Source organism: Anarhichas minor, unplaced genomic scaffold (genome assembly GCF_050575085.1).
Source record: "Anarhichas minor isolate MPS153535 unplaced genomic scaffold, ASM5057508v1 ptg000021l, whole genome shotgun sequence".
In the NCBI taxonomy this organism is placed as follows: Eukaryota; Metazoa; Chordata; class Actinopteri; order Perciformes; family Anarhichadidae; genus Anarhichas; species Anarhichas minor.
The window spans coordinates 6,101,067-6,116,050 of record NW_027466467.1 but is presented as its reverse complement, the minus strand read 5'-3'; the positions used below and the strand labels follow the sequence as shown (position 1 = coordinate 6,116,050).

Below are 14,984 nucleotides of genomic sequence, written 5' to 3'. Positions count from 1 at the left end.
TCGGTTGCTTGTTGTTTGGAGACTGATGAAGATGCTCAAGTTTTGTTGTTGATAGATTTAGTGATTTGTTTACTTGGTGTACCAGTTCTCCTAAATATAAGACCATGACTCATAATGGGGGGGAGAAACAGATGGGATGTTGGATTAACCACAATAAACATGTCCAGACAGATGTGAATGACTTGTGCAGGAAGTCACAGTTCTATCCACTGTCTACTATGCTGAGGACCAACAACACAGCTCTCTGTTTCATTATGTAAACAGTGAGTCAGAGGAAGCTTTTATCTTTATGACCACATGCACTTTTATCATCATCTGGCTCAACCAAGATGAGGATATTTATCACCTCGGATCTGTCCAGGTTCAGTGCAGAACATAATTAGGCAGAGTGATTTTTATTTCAGACTAGTGGAAATTAATCATTCAAAATACACATTACGTTCTTTATTTGACTACACTTTGTAAACATCATTACACATGCACATTATTAAACACCATTCACCTGTCTGTGTTTTGTCTGTGCAAAACGTATATCATTTTACAATACATATCTTTAAAGGCCTGTTGAGTTTTTGTCATTTGCTGAGCCAGAAATCTTTACCTAAGTAGCAGATATATACACCAAACTTTCCAATTTCATTCCTATCTATATTCTGAAGTTTTTTTTTGAAGAGTTTTGTTCCGATATCATTTATAGAACATTCTATCCGTAAAAACATGGCAATTTTTTTTTATGGCTTTTGACCGTATTTTCTGATTTATGGAGTGATACAAAATCACTGGGGGGGTAGCCGTGGCTCAATGGGTAAAGAGGGTTGTCCGGCAACCGCAAGGTCGGCGGTTCGATCCTTGGCTGCTGTCCTGTGCCGAAGTGTCTCTGAGCAAGACACTGAACCCCGGGCGCTTCTCAGCCGCCCACTGCTCCCAATAAGCTAGGGATGAGTTAAATTTCATGTATGTGTATATGTATATGACAACTCTAATAAAAGATCTTGTTAAAATGACATCCCAAATTCCCTCTGTAAAAACCTTGAATGAAACAAGAATTTTGAACCTTGCTTCATCCAAAATTTAGATTTCTGTTCTGGAAATGCAAACTAGCACAATAAGATAAAGCCAATTAGCATATTTAAACATAAAATTAGAAAGCTGTGACAGAGAAATTGATTCCCTTAATTGAATTAACTGTGGAAGCTTCATGGTGATATCAATTAGTTCAATAGTTTACCCTATTTAACTGTACTGTCTCCCCTTAATGATTTATTGACCCATTCTACTTTCTTCCTTCAGATATCAGCGGCTGGTGTTCAGGATGCTTTTGTCCCGACATCTGACCTGGAGGTAACCCCACGTTGTCTGTGCTGAGATGGTCCACTGGACCACACAGTGGGGGACATGTGTCTGTGTCCAGACTCTGCTGGCCTTTGCCCTGGCCAACTGTCCCTCGCTTGCCCCCAGCCCTGTCAACTTCTCTGTGGTTTACACCATGCCCTTCTTCCAGGCCCGGGGCGCCATCCAGAACATAGTCAACAACTCGCTCTACCAGGAGGTGTATGTTGCCTCTCAGAATGTGATCGAAGCTGTCAACAGAAGCTTGGAGAAGGCGTGGGAGCTCCGCACTGGGCCGGTGGGAAGCCCCGAGTGTCACTTGTGCGATCTGTGCGACATTGACAAGGATCCCAACTTCCCGGAGGACACGAACAATCAGGTCTTGCTGTTGGATACTCTCTTCATGTCTTTATACTCTTGTGGAAGTTCTCAGTATGGTGTATGCTATTTCCACCAACTAAAGTCAAATGGACAGTTGCCTTCCCTTTCTAAGTGTTTGTTCAAAAAGGATTCGAACTCCGCTGCCTACTGTCCCGACTGTTTGGCTAGCCCTCTTGGTACCAAAGTCACAATGGTCGAAGAGGGACAGACCGTCTACTTCTTTGTTGCCACCACTGTCAACGACAGCGTGACCCAGCGTTACGCAAGGAAGTCTATATCAGTGCGTCGACCACTGGCCACAGAAGACGGTTTCTACAGCGACGTGCGTGGCCTGACTGTCCTTCCGGGCTTGCGGCGGAAATACCATATTGAATATGTCTACAGCTTTTTCACTCAGGAGTTTGTTTACTTCCTCTCAGTTCAGAGAGAGAGCCCCGATCAGGACTCCTCTTCGTTTCAGACTCGCTTGGGCCGTCTCCCACGGAATGAATGGGAGATGAAGAGGTACCGCGAAGTGATCCTGGAGTGTCGGTTTGAACCGAAGCGCCGGAGGAGGAACGTAGCCAGCGAGCCCTACAAGGACGTGGTGTACAACGTGGTCCAGGCGGCCCACTTTGGCAAGGCGGGCAGGGAGCTGGCAGAGGAGTTGGGGGCCGAGGAGGAGGATGACATCCTCTACGGGGTTTTTGCCGTCACTGATGACAACGGGGTGACGGAGCACGACTCGGCCCTGTGCGCCTTCCCGATTGACAACGTGAACAAAGCCATCGTGGATGGGGTGGATGACTGCTGCGAGTCTGGACCAGAGCAGCTCTCCAGAGGGCTCTGCCACTTCCAGCCCTGTGAGAGCTGTCCACATGAGGTGAGGCCGTCAGTCCACTAACACACTGCATTATTCCATAACATGGATGAGATGATCCATGGGTTTCCAGAAACTCTTTTTTTTTTATAGAATTCCCAGAAAACAGTTAAGGTATCTTCCCGAATGCACCCATTCATATGGATAACTATTTATCCATATTTATCTGACTCAGGGTGCAGGTTTCTTGACAGGGCCTGTTAGAAAATCTCACCACGTGGGTGTAGAGCTACAAATTATGTCTTCTCTCTTAACACACCTCCTGTTCAACACTCAAACCTGCACAGTCAGTACAGCACCAGGCTGTCAAGGTACTTGACAGGTAGCCAAACAGCCATCACCATTGTTACTGCCTCACGATTGACCGAGCTGGGACATTCTTATCAAATTTAAAGACGCTTGTCTTGTCTGTGTAATTCTGTGGGGCTTGTCTCCTCCCCTCTCAGTCTGCCAACACCTATTTAAAATCACGGTTAAAAGACAATCAAGTGTTTGACGTGTGTATTTAATGTGTCTTTTGTTGCTGTCATTACACCTGCGCAGAAACTGCAGTTACAAAATTAAAAGAACTCTCTATTGATAATATGTTCTGTCCCTCTAACATTTAACTGTATAAATAAATAATAATAGGGGAAGTGCACTCCTCCTTCTTAAAGGTTCAGGCAAGTCTGGGAATTAAAGTCCATCTACAGAAAACCTGTGTGAGCAGAAAGATTAAACACAACTGAGGTAGTTCACGGCTCATATAAATGTCAATCAAATGAACCTGAGGAATGTGCAGGTTCCTCTCGGCATACATTCCAACACTGACTCAGGGAAATGACGCATTGAGAGTGGAGAAAAGCCTCTATGGCAGCTTGTTTGCACATGAACAAGAACAGATGATATGCAAATAGTAATATCAAATCAGTAGTGTACTTATAAGTTCCTCAGATAAAATGGTTTTGGGTAAAAAATGATGACGACAAGAACTCAACCTTCATCATGTGTTTTTTCTTCTGATTATTATCTAAAAATATGATGAAATTATGTAAACCCCAAACCAAAGCAATACTTTAGTCACATTACTGGCAGACACAATGACTAACAAACATGACTAAAGAAAACTTTCATTTTCATCGTAGCACAGAGCTCACCCCAGCTGCATGTGGTCATCGTGTGACTCACTGTTTCAATTCAAGTTAAATATATCTGCAGATTATTGTGCAAGCTTAAAGTGAAACCATTGTCATCAGAAACGGGAATTAAATGTGCATTTAAGAGATTATTCATACTTTACAACAAATGCAAACATCATTTAACTTTTCCTCTTCAAGAAATAATTCGACATTCTGGGAAAAACATTTACTGCTTCATCACCGAGAGGTAAATGAGAAGATTGATCCCACTCTCTGGCTGTGAGAGTGGGATCAATCTTCTCATTTGACTCTCAGCAAGAAAGAAAGAAAGCCAAAAGCGTATTTCCCCAAAAGTGGAATTGTCACTTCATTGACACAGTGTCATGGTGGGGAGGTTTTGAAAGTGATGACAATAGCTAATAGCTGACACATGGCAATATAACTGAATCTCTGTGGTCTTATGGCCTTTTTGATTTCCTTTTTGATTGGACTAATCCTCTTCATCATCTGTCAGATCTACTAGATTACATGCCCATGAAAAGAAAACTTTTTGGGATTCCTATTAGGTACCATTAAGGTCATTTGCATCCCAGCCGACAGAGGAATGCAACCAGAACCAATCGCATCATCATTCAGGGAGCACTCACTGTTAAATCCAAGAAATCAGGGAAACAAATTGCTTTTTGGATGGAAGAAGTCTGTTGGAATGAAAATTGGAGAGAGGCCAGATGGGAGTGAGGTTTGAGGGCTGCGTTAGTTGAGTGAATTTATCAGGCCAGACAGGAAGAGGGTATTAAAAAACCCTATTTAAATAAGATTTGATCTCATGTCAGTGTGTATTCAGTAGCCTGTTAAGGTCATCGTGAACATTTGGATGTATATTTTTAAACGTGTTAGATTAGGACTGCAGTGGTTTCTTGTGTTAATACTGTTGGGAAAACTTGCATATTTCCCATAATGTTATTTTTTGTAATGTTAAGTTATTTTTTATTGGCGGATGGGGAAGAACTTCCTATTCCCAATGTAACAGCCAGTTTGAGAATTAAGTTGAAATTCCCAGAACTGAGTTGTTGTTATTGCAGCAGTGATTTCATAGTTTGGATGTGGAATCGTAGAACTTGTGGTAAGAAAACCACGGAGTTGTGACTCAGAAGCAATACTGTTCGGTGACGTCAGTTGTTGAAAATCTGAAAAATTAACTTTGGATTGGATTCAAAGGAACTAGTGAACTTTTCTCCTGAGCCCTCTTCTGTTTTGCTGTTTTTGTGAGTGACATGCCAGGGGGATTGTCGAACATTCTGAAATCCTGGTTCTTCCATTTCTCTGCAGATCAAAACACATTTTGTGTCAACGACATCATCTGTGACTCACAAATACCATGCTTCTCTGCTTTTCAGTGTGCCATCGAAACATTTAGACTTTGGAGGATGATTACATTTAATAATCTAGAATAATACATTATTCAGTATGAGCATGTGATTCTGTTGATCAAACGCCACTTTCAGCTTCTGGGCTCTCCCTGAAATATGAAAATGTGTTTTAGTTTGGTTATAACATATGTATAACATATCACACTTTTTCCTCTATGTCATTGTCATGGGATGTGTGGTTTAGGGTTCAGAAAACCGAATTGTAATCAAGGTTTTATGCTCCTCTGGGCTTCGTAGGTCAATGCTTTCAGCCAATACCATTGCTGTTTGTGTTTTTTCCAAGACCCACATCATCAGACAAGAGCATGGAGGATGCATGTCTCCTAATATTTTTTCGCATCCACTTAATTTGAAATATGATTATTTCCCAATTACCTCTTTCCCCTTTTATATGACAAGAACACAATTAGAAAGTGTAATTTCTTTGTTGTTATATCATGCCCCGATGATATTAACCAGTGTTTACCCGACGACTCCCTCTAATCAAACAGTGCCTGCTGCCTGTCTGTAGCTACAAGGCAATCCTGCTGTCAGTAGCGCAGCACATAATCACTTATCATGGCCTCTTAAATTACAAAATGATGATATTATAACGACAGATTCACCTTGTGCTTCTGGTGTGCTGGGGACTGGTGATTTCCCTGGTGACCAGTGCAGCTCGTAGCTCGTCCTCCTTGCAAGCAAACAGCTGGGCCTGTCTCACTACATCTGCACGCTTTTAAAAGAAGAAACATTATCGTCTGAGAATGTGGAACTCTTCGAAGCGCACAAATGTATACACACTCTAAGCTGTCAAGCTAATTTGGAGGAAAAATAAAAAATCCAACTCAAGGTCCAGTCCATCTCCATGACATCTGAGCATGCAGCTGACATCAGGTAGACCCTGATGTCAGCCTAGTTCAAACATGTCTGATAATGCTCACTTTCTTCCCCATTGGCTCATTTTCATCTCCTCTGCTGCCTGTTTCCTTGGTACTAGAGCATGGAGAACAATGCCACATGCAGAGACCATCCTACCATGATGTCGAAGCCCTACTACAGAGTGGACCTCTTCAACAGGCAGATGACAGACGTCCTGCTCACATCTTTGCTGGTCACAATCATAGAGAACAAGACCGTAGCCCATATTGGCACCTCGACTGGACGCCTGCTGCAGGTACACAACCATTTGGGGTATTTGTCCTCATTTTGACTATTGTATACGGTCCATTACTAATGATCATACGTTGTGTCTGTGTTGACAGCTTGTATTAACAAGATCCAGCCCTATTATCTTTGCCAATTACTCTTTGGTAGAGAACCAGAGGGTCTCGTCCATCGCCGCTGTTTACTCAACAGAGTATCTTCTCTTTGTGGTTGGAGACAAGGTACAAGAGCACTCCCATGAAATGAGAGCGAAACACTTTCATTTATATCAATGTAAATGTGTACAATGGCTCTGTGGATATTACTGTCATCTGATCAGCAGGCTCTCAGGGTCAAATTTACTCCCACAGACCAAACACGCAGCTCAGGTTACATTACAATACCAAATGAGTTGGGACTGTCATTGGCCCTATGTTGTTTTACTGCCCTCTGCCCAGTGCATGCTGGGATACGTTGCAGCCACTATAACCCTGAGAATGAACAACGGGCTAAAGCCTAAAGCAAATCGATAAACTTGATGTGACTTTACAGTTTGCAGTAATATTAGAAGCTGGTGCTGGATCAGTAATCACATGGGTCTTAGGACTACCTTGTGTTATTTGGATTAGAGTAGTCTGTTGGACTTAGCACCAAGAGCTGTCTGCTGAACGAGGCCCAGTATCAGTTTACATGTTATAGTAATAGCCACATTAATAATAAAGGAGTACAAGGCCATGAGATTGAATATGTGACCTTTAAATCTCTCTGTTTCAGATGATCCAGGTGCCCCAGAGAGGGCCGGGCTGTCAACACTTCCTGACTTGTGCCACGTGCCTGACAGCTCCGAAGTTCATGGCCTGTGGCTGGTGCTCCGGAGTGTGCTCCTGGGAGAGCGAGTGTCACAGTCGCTGGAGGAACGAGTCCTGCCCGCCGGGGATCACTGGGGTGAGGTTTGTTCTGTAATCCAGGATACACACGTCTCTTCGTGCAACTAATGTAAACATTTAATATCAAGGTGACACTGTGTATTCTGCTTTATTGACGCAGTTCTTTCCACGAACTGCTCCTCCTGATGGTCAAACAGAGCTAACGGTGTGCGGATGGGAGTTCCAGTCTCCCATAAAACCCGCCATCACCTCCAGAACCCACCAGATCCGACTGGGACAGACTGCGTGCACTGTGCTTCCGGTCAAAAGCAATAACACACAGTGAGTATCCGTGCAGGCCCTCTTCTGGTTCAAAGTCCAATCCGTTATAGAGATGTTGTGGAAAGTGTACCCTTAAGATTTTGTAAAAATTAAAGGCTAGTATTTTTTTTTCCAGACGCCTTCTGAGAAATTGAGAAAGCACTAACAAACCTTTCTGCACTGGGATCTGGTCTATTGAGGCTACTGTTTGTGACGAAAGATTAGTCTAGACTTTGAGGGACTGACAAAACTTGATATGTGCCCTATGATGCTTACTGATGTTACTGATGTGTTGAAATATCTGTGCGTGACACAAGGCTGCACAACCAATAGGTGTAGTTAACCACTACGAGTCTACAGCCACGCTAGCGGCTCTGTCAGGCTGCACTAAGACGCTTAAGTCAGCATGCTAACCTTTTCACAGTAATAATGTTAACATGCTGATGCTAACATTGGTTAATTAGCACAAAACACAAAGCACAGCTGAGGCTGATGGCAATATTGTGAGCTTTGTTGAAATTTTTTAAATAACAAATGTATTCTATAAAGTAAGTAGGAGTGGATTGCTTTAACTTGAACGCTGTATTTTAGCAGGAAAACTAACACATTTAACAACTTTAGTGTCCTGACAGAGTTTAAAGTCCAACAATTTGAATTTACCCTGAAATTAATTTGTCACTGGTGCTGAAGTTACTGTCACTCACGCACGTGTTTTGTGGTGCTGCTCTTCAGCTTGGTGTGTAAGATTCGCTCTGGGTCCACTGAGCTGTCCAAACCAGTTAACGTTACAGTGGAGGTGCATGAGGGCAAGGTGGAGGGACGCTACTCTATTGACGGGAAGGCAGAAATGCCAGGATTCACATTTGTGGTAATCTTTGCTGCTATCATCTACTGAAATCCTCATTACAACATACAAGCTGTAAATGATTTGAAATGCTATTTAATCTAGGGAACCGCTTATGTCCCTCCAGATTCCCAACATCTCAGAAATCCAGCCCAACTATGGGCCTCGTGTTGGGGGCACACTCATCACAGTGACTGGGCCGCACTTGGATGCTGGGAGGACCAGGAAAGTCACTCTCAACGACATGCCCTGTCCTATAAAGAGGTCTGGAAACACATCTCTCCCGATCTGTTTTCATCACACTACCCTCAAATTGTGTGTAGAATAATTATGGGTTGGGAAACCACAGGCTATGGCATCCAAAGACTATGTTATCGTATTGAACATGCAACATGGAAAAAGCTTTGAAAACTTTTTGATCCTCTACAGTTTAGCTGTTATGGCATGTAATTCTCATACCTCTGCCTCCCTACAGAGTCACAGAGCCCAACGGCAATGTGTCCTCCATCATCTGTCTGTCCCAGCCCATCTCAGAGGTGAGGGACGTCCCCCTGAGTGTTTTCATCGACAAGTCTCCCGTCCTCACCACAAAGGTGTTTTACTACAAGGAAAACCCGACGATTACAAACGTCCTGCCTGACTGTAGCTTTGACAGGTCAGCCAGTGAGACCTCCACCTTTTCTCATCTTTCTTTCTTTATCTTTATCGTATCGCAAATTCAAGCTGCAACCGGAATCAATCTTATCTCCCCTGATATGATGAAAATGTAAACATATCTCATGTTTGTCTGAATCGCAGGGGGTCGAAGATTGTCATCACGGGGGAGAACCTGGATTCTGTTTACCGCACCATCATCCGCTTTAAACCCAATGAGAGTCACTTGAAACCTGTGACAAGGGTACGGTGTTCATCGTAATGTACAGTAGATTCATTCAAAAGCATAATTCTGTTAAGTCAGTCTCCAGTTTTTAGAATTTCTTGATTCCCCTCCAAGGTCATTTTCATGATATTTTACTGTGCGGGCCTTCCAGTAACGTGTGATCACACGTCTTGTTTCAGGAGTGCATAGGTAAGTCCTTTCCCACGAGGATGGAGTGTATCTCTCCTGCGTTCCCCAGGGATGAGACCGAGGAAGGAGAGCTTTCTTTTGACATGGACGGAGCGTTGGGACTTTGGAATAAAGAGTTCTCCTACCACCCCTATGGAGAGCCCATTCCTTTTGAAACAGAGGGACACGTGCTGAATTTGTACCCCGGGTTTGACGAAGTGTCACTACATGTAAGAGATTGCTCTGAGGGTATTCGCCTTTGATTTAATGACAAAATATATGTGGATTTGTCATATTCATTTGTCTCATGTCTTGATGTGACCCCCCCTGTACACAGCATCAAAAGCTGAATCTGGTGAGCTCCTGTATGACTATCATTATGACGGTGGCAGGAGTTGATTGTGATGCTAAAGTCCTGGATAATGAGATCACCTGCAGGATCCCCAAGAACATGACCATCCCCGGCAAGGGCCTGCCGGTAAAGGTAAATCAGGCCGGAGGTTTAGATCATGATTTACTGACTGGCTTATACAAGCAGCCATCAGATGGGATCGGCAAATAATGTAAAAAATAAATACTCCACATGTTTGTAGTAAAGATAATTAGGACATTTTGCAAAATAAATTGCACATTGTATTATTTTCAATGCATAAACCTAGGAAATTCTGACACTTTGGCATGTCTACATGCAAACTGTTTATGTTACTGTAGCGCTCAATGTCAGTAGAACTCTTAAACCATGCTTTGTAGAATAGTAATCACTGTGTATGATGAACTCTGTTCTTTAGATCTCCATCAACGGGCAGGTCCACAACGTCGGTACGGTGGTGAAGGTCAGCAACCACTACATGGTGGGCATTGTCCTGGGGATCCTGGCGGCTCTGGTGGCCGGGGCGGTGCTGGCCTTCGTTGTTATGAAACACTTGAGGAAGAAAAAGAAAGGTGGGCTCCTCTCTGTAAGGTGGACCTTGGTCAGACCTGTTTGTGCAAGTGGAACCAGCTGTGGGCGGGAATTTGGGATGAATTACATAAGTCTTTCAACCAGAACATCCCTGGTGTTGCATGGGATGTACATGTCCTTGGGTTGATGATTAAAAGGTCTTGTGAAATGTTTTTCAGCCTCCATGGTGGAGAGCCGTTTGGCCCACAGTGTTAGCTACTCCGGTACAAATAACGTGGAGCTGTCGTCCGTTGGGGACTACAGGAGAGGTGACAGTCTAGCTGAGTACTTGTATCATACTGCGCTGTAATATTGGAAAGCTAGTTTGCTTCTGACACACATGCCTTCATAACTCTCAATAATAATAAACCCCTCTCTCTGGACTTTTACACGTAGCAACCCTGAGTACTCCCACCCCGCTGGGGGGGCCGGTGGTGTTCTCCTACCGGAGCTACGCTGCTGGCAGCATAGATTCTACCCTGACTCCCCTCATGCCTACAGAGAAGATATCCATCTCCAGTTTCAGGCCAGAGCTGCTAGAGGAGGTGAAGGATGTTCTCATTCCCGCTGAGATGCTCATTGTGCAGCACCACCGGATCATAGGGAAGGGTGAGGAGCCCCACTGCCTCTATCTGAAACAAAAATACTTGTTATGGAGCCTTTTATGAGCTTTGTCCTACTTGGAAATATAATTCCTGTGTCACTCTGTATCCCCCCCCCCCCCCCCGTAGGTCATTTTGGCACTGTCTATCATGGCTACTTCAAAGATCACAACAACAGAGAAATCCACTGTGCTGTCAAGTCTTTGAACAGTGAGTAACATCTATATATTTGCTTTAGGGAAGCACTAGAAAGTCTACCTTTAAAAGCAGCTTCTCATAATTGTGATTCCAGTGGCTTTCGTCCTTTAGATCTGAGTCCATAATATGTGTGTGTGTGTGTGTGTGTGTGTGTGTGTGTGTGTGTGTGTGTGTGTGTGTGTGTGTGTGTGTGTGTGTGTGTGTGTATCATCAGGAATAACAGATGTCGAGGAGGTGGAGCAGTTTCTGAAGGAAGGTATCATAATGAAGGGTTTCCACCACATTAATGTGCTTTCTCTGCTGGGCATCCTCCTGCCACAGGAGGGGCTCCCTCTAGTGGTGCTACCGTACATGAAACATGGTGACCTGCGCCACTTCATACGCTGCGAGAAGAGGGTGTGACACCGACATTAAAACAGTCCAAATGAATCATCTGATTTATGTACAGTCATCTGTTTTCAAACGATGTTTCTCCAACTGTTTAAAATCTGTGTTTTCGTCATGTGTTTGTGGGATTTGTTCAGAACCCCACCGTCAAGGATCTGATTGGCTTCGGGCTGCAGGTTACCAAGGGGATGGAGTATTTGGCTCAGAAGAAGTTTGTGCACCGAGATCTCGCGGCACGCAATTGCATGTGAGTCACCGAGATGTGCAGAGAAATCAGCAGTTTATTCACCGCCGTAAGGCCGGAATTTCTCTTGGATTTCGTGTAGTACTGTGTACAAGTAGTGTACAAGCTTGTTTCATTGTTACATCGCAATTCAACAAAACTGTAATGTTGCCTTTTCTGTCTTTAGGCTGGACGAGTCGTATACAGTCAAGGTGGCAGACTTTGGCATGGCCAGAGATGTGTTTGATAAGGAGTACTATAGTGTTCAGGACCACAGGAAGGCTAAGCTGCCCGTCAAGTGGATGGCCATCGAGAGTCTGCAGACACAGAAATTCACCTCCAAGTCCGATGTGGTGAGCAAATTAAGATCTACCTTATAATAATCAATGGTCACAAACAGTAGATATCTGTAATGATGTAGAGTCACGTGTAGACATGACGGCTCCAGCATTTTTATTGATTGCCTTTTGGTTGTGTTATGCACTAATTATTCTGTATTGCTTTACAGGACAACACTGTACAATTGCATACACTACAATAATAGGAAACATTAGTGTTTCACAAATTTATTCCACTTCCACCGTCGTAGTTTCGACTCAACATTGGCCAACCTCCTTGTCTGTGTTTAAGGCTGTACTGTTGTTCTTGCTCATCTCACAGAGTGAGACACAAATCGCTCCAATTAGCATCTTTAAAGTTGTTGTGCTTTTATGCTTTTCTCAACACGTGTGCAAGTGTACTGGTACTCGTGTGTAACCTTTGCCTCTCCTGATGCAGTGGTCCTTTGGCGTGCTGATGTGGGAGATGCTGACCAGAGGAGCGAGCCCCTACCCAGAGGTGGACCCTTATGACATAACACATTACTTACTGAAGGGCAGGAGGCTTCCCCAGCCTCAGTACTGCTCTGCCCCTTTGTAAGTAGTGGGAGTAATAGCATTATGTTGCACACTTTGTTTAAATAGTCTAAGTAATTCTTTTGCACAAGTCCATTGTAAAACTTCACATAATTGAGGACTGCATTGGTACGAATACTGCAATAAAACTAACACAGATTTACAACTACAAGACGGAAGAACAAAGTCCAAGTAGTAATAACAAGATGTTCGTATGGTCACTCAGTAGTGTGAATCCCGTAAATTGTCCACTACTTGGTATTCCAACACAGTTAAACAATGCAGTTTGGAAGTTAATGTGTATGTCTACCAAACACCTCTTCTTCCTTCACAAAACCACATAAACACACACACACACACACATGCACACTCACACACTCACACACACACACACACACACACACACACACACACACACACACACACACACACACACACACAAAGTGGTCTGATTTTACAGCGAAAAGCCAAAGTGTTTTTGCTGTTTTGTTTTTTTTGAACTCACTTTTTATTTAGTTTTCAACAACATAACAACATGCATTTTCAGACAGTTACTTTCTTAGTCCATTTTTCAGCTGTATGTAGTCTTGGTGCACATGGTATTCAGGTACAGTGTACATCGCACAGAAGGAACAACAAACATCAGATGGTGCTCACTCCAAGAGAAAAAGAGGGGGAAAATAATAATTGATTACATGCATCCATGAAAAAATAAAAATAAGGGATGAAGAAATAACAATTGTCCACTCCTGAATGTAGTATTGTAGGTGCTATATATGCTTGTCAGAGAGGATGGTGTATAATGTGTGTGTGTGTAGAGAGAGTTAACAGGTATCAGTTCAACCAGATCGAGCAACATATAGTAATAACCCTCATTGTATTAATAACGCTATGACAGGACCCCATCGTTTAGTAAAGATATGCTTTTGGAGCCTTAATGAATATGTGATTCGCTCCATTTGATAGATGTCCCATACTTTTTGAATCCATATATCGTATGTAGGGGGATCCGGTTTTGTTTTTGCTGTTTTAATGATACATCCCTTGGACTGTAGGCTTTTGCACAACGACTTAAAGATTGATGGAGAATAAATCAACTATTCTGTCCTCATGGAACAAAGCGCTCGTGGAAAAGTCTTTCCAAGGAACACATGTAGAGGACCATTATAGGATATTAAAGGGATAGTTAGAAAGTTTGGGAAATGTGTTTTTTGCTTTCTTGACGAAAGTTAGATGAGAAGATTGATACCACTTTCATGACTGTACACTAAATATGAAGCTACAGCTAACAGCTTAGCTTAGCACAAAGACTGTAAACGGGGGGAGCTAACGTGGCTCTGCACAAAGTTAACAAAATACACCTTCCAGATCCTCTACAGCTCACTAGTTAACACGTTATACATTATTTGTTTAATCCGTACAAATCAAGTGTAAAAACATCAATTTGATATTTTACGGGGAGTTGTCAGTGCCAGACAACTTTTTTGGCCGGGACCAACTTCCTACTTCTGTAATTTGTAGATATCCCACTAAATTAATTTGCATATAATCCACGTAAGCATGAACCAGGAAGTATAAAGACCACACTTCCGTAGTTATTTAAATCCAAAAGCCAAACCACAATCTTTTCCCTAAACCATACCAAGTACTTTTGTTGCCTAAACCTAAGTAAGTTGTTTCCTGTTAAGATGGAAGTTTATTTATGAAAGACTGTATGCATGTAACGAGTGTTGCTGGACCTTTGTAGGAAAACGCACGAAAAATGAGGAGTAACTTTTTCTTAAGATGAGCCTAACGTATGACGATACGTTAGGCTGCTGGAAGGACACAAAAAATTATTTTAATGCTAACTGATAATAAAGTGGACTGAGTCAGCTATTCCCCCCTTGCTTTGGACTCAAACTCTGTCCGTGTTTTTTCCAGGTATAGCATTATCCTCCAGTGCTGGGACCCTGATCCAGAGTTGAGGCCCAGCTTTGCTACGTTGGTGTTGGCTGTCTCCACCATCCTGTCCGGCCTGGAGGGAGAGCACTACATCAGTCTGAATGTCACCTACGTCAACCTGGACCAGCCACGGCCCTACCCTGCCCTCACAGAGTCTGCTGACGAAAACGACTCCACAGATGTTGAAGACTCAGGCTCAATCTCTTCCTGATCCACTCCTCTCTCGACTTTTAAATGGTATTGGTGCTAACGGCAAGAGCACAAAAAACCTCGGCCAGGTCGCGACCGTGTTTCTTACCGCCAAGCATCTGAAACAGAGGTGCTGGTTCATTACTGGGCATTTAAAGGGGCAGTAAGATGCTTTTAGCTGGCATATAGCACACCCTCGGGCAGTCATATTGGAGGCCTGTCACTTTTGCAACAATAGCTGCAAAAGTTTGAGCTTCCAGTCTTAAAAGTATTTCATAGACATTTAA

General features: G+C 43.2%; 1 protein-coding gene across 1 annotated transcript; it reads left to right on the top strand.

Annotated features, from left to right (window-relative positions):
• Window positions 1-1,366: 1,366 nt before the first annotated feature.
• On the top strand, window positions 1,367-14,719 carry mst1rb (macrophage stimulating 1 receptor b). The gene is made up of 20 exons (XM_076096103.1): window positions 1,367-2,572; window positions 6,097-6,273; window positions 6,362-6,484; window positions 7,017-7,187; window positions 7,290-7,450; window positions 8,162-8,297; window positions 8,401-8,537; window positions 8,749-8,928; window positions 9,072-9,171; window positions 9,333-9,551; window positions 9,659-9,805; window positions 10,110-10,263; window positions 10,441-10,530; window positions 10,658-10,870; window positions 10,993-11,073; window positions 11,276-11,457; window positions 11,586-11,695; window positions 11,859-12,024; window positions 12,449-12,585; window positions 14,488-14,719. Exons 1-20 carry the CDS (start codon window positions 1,367-1,369, stop codon window positions 14,717-14,719), a joined length of 4,122 nt encoding a protein of 1,373 aa, XP_075952218.1.
• The last annotated feature ends 265 nt before the right edge of the window (window positions 14,720-14,984 follow it).

Bases quoted from the DNA above. Each gene is read 5' to 3' on its own strand.
- mst1rb (XM_076096103.1), top strand. From the start codon at position 1,367: ATGGTCCACTGGACCACACAGTGGGGGACATGTGTCTGTGTCCAGACT. The intron at 7,451-8,161 runs GTGAGTATCCGT...GCTGCTCTTCAG, and splicing joins GTCAAAAGCAATAACACACA to CTTGGTGTGTAAGATTCGCT. The intron at 10,531-10,657 runs GTGACAGTCTAG...TTTTACACGTAG, and splicing joins CGTTGGGGACTACAGGAGAG to CAACCCTGAGTACTCCCACC.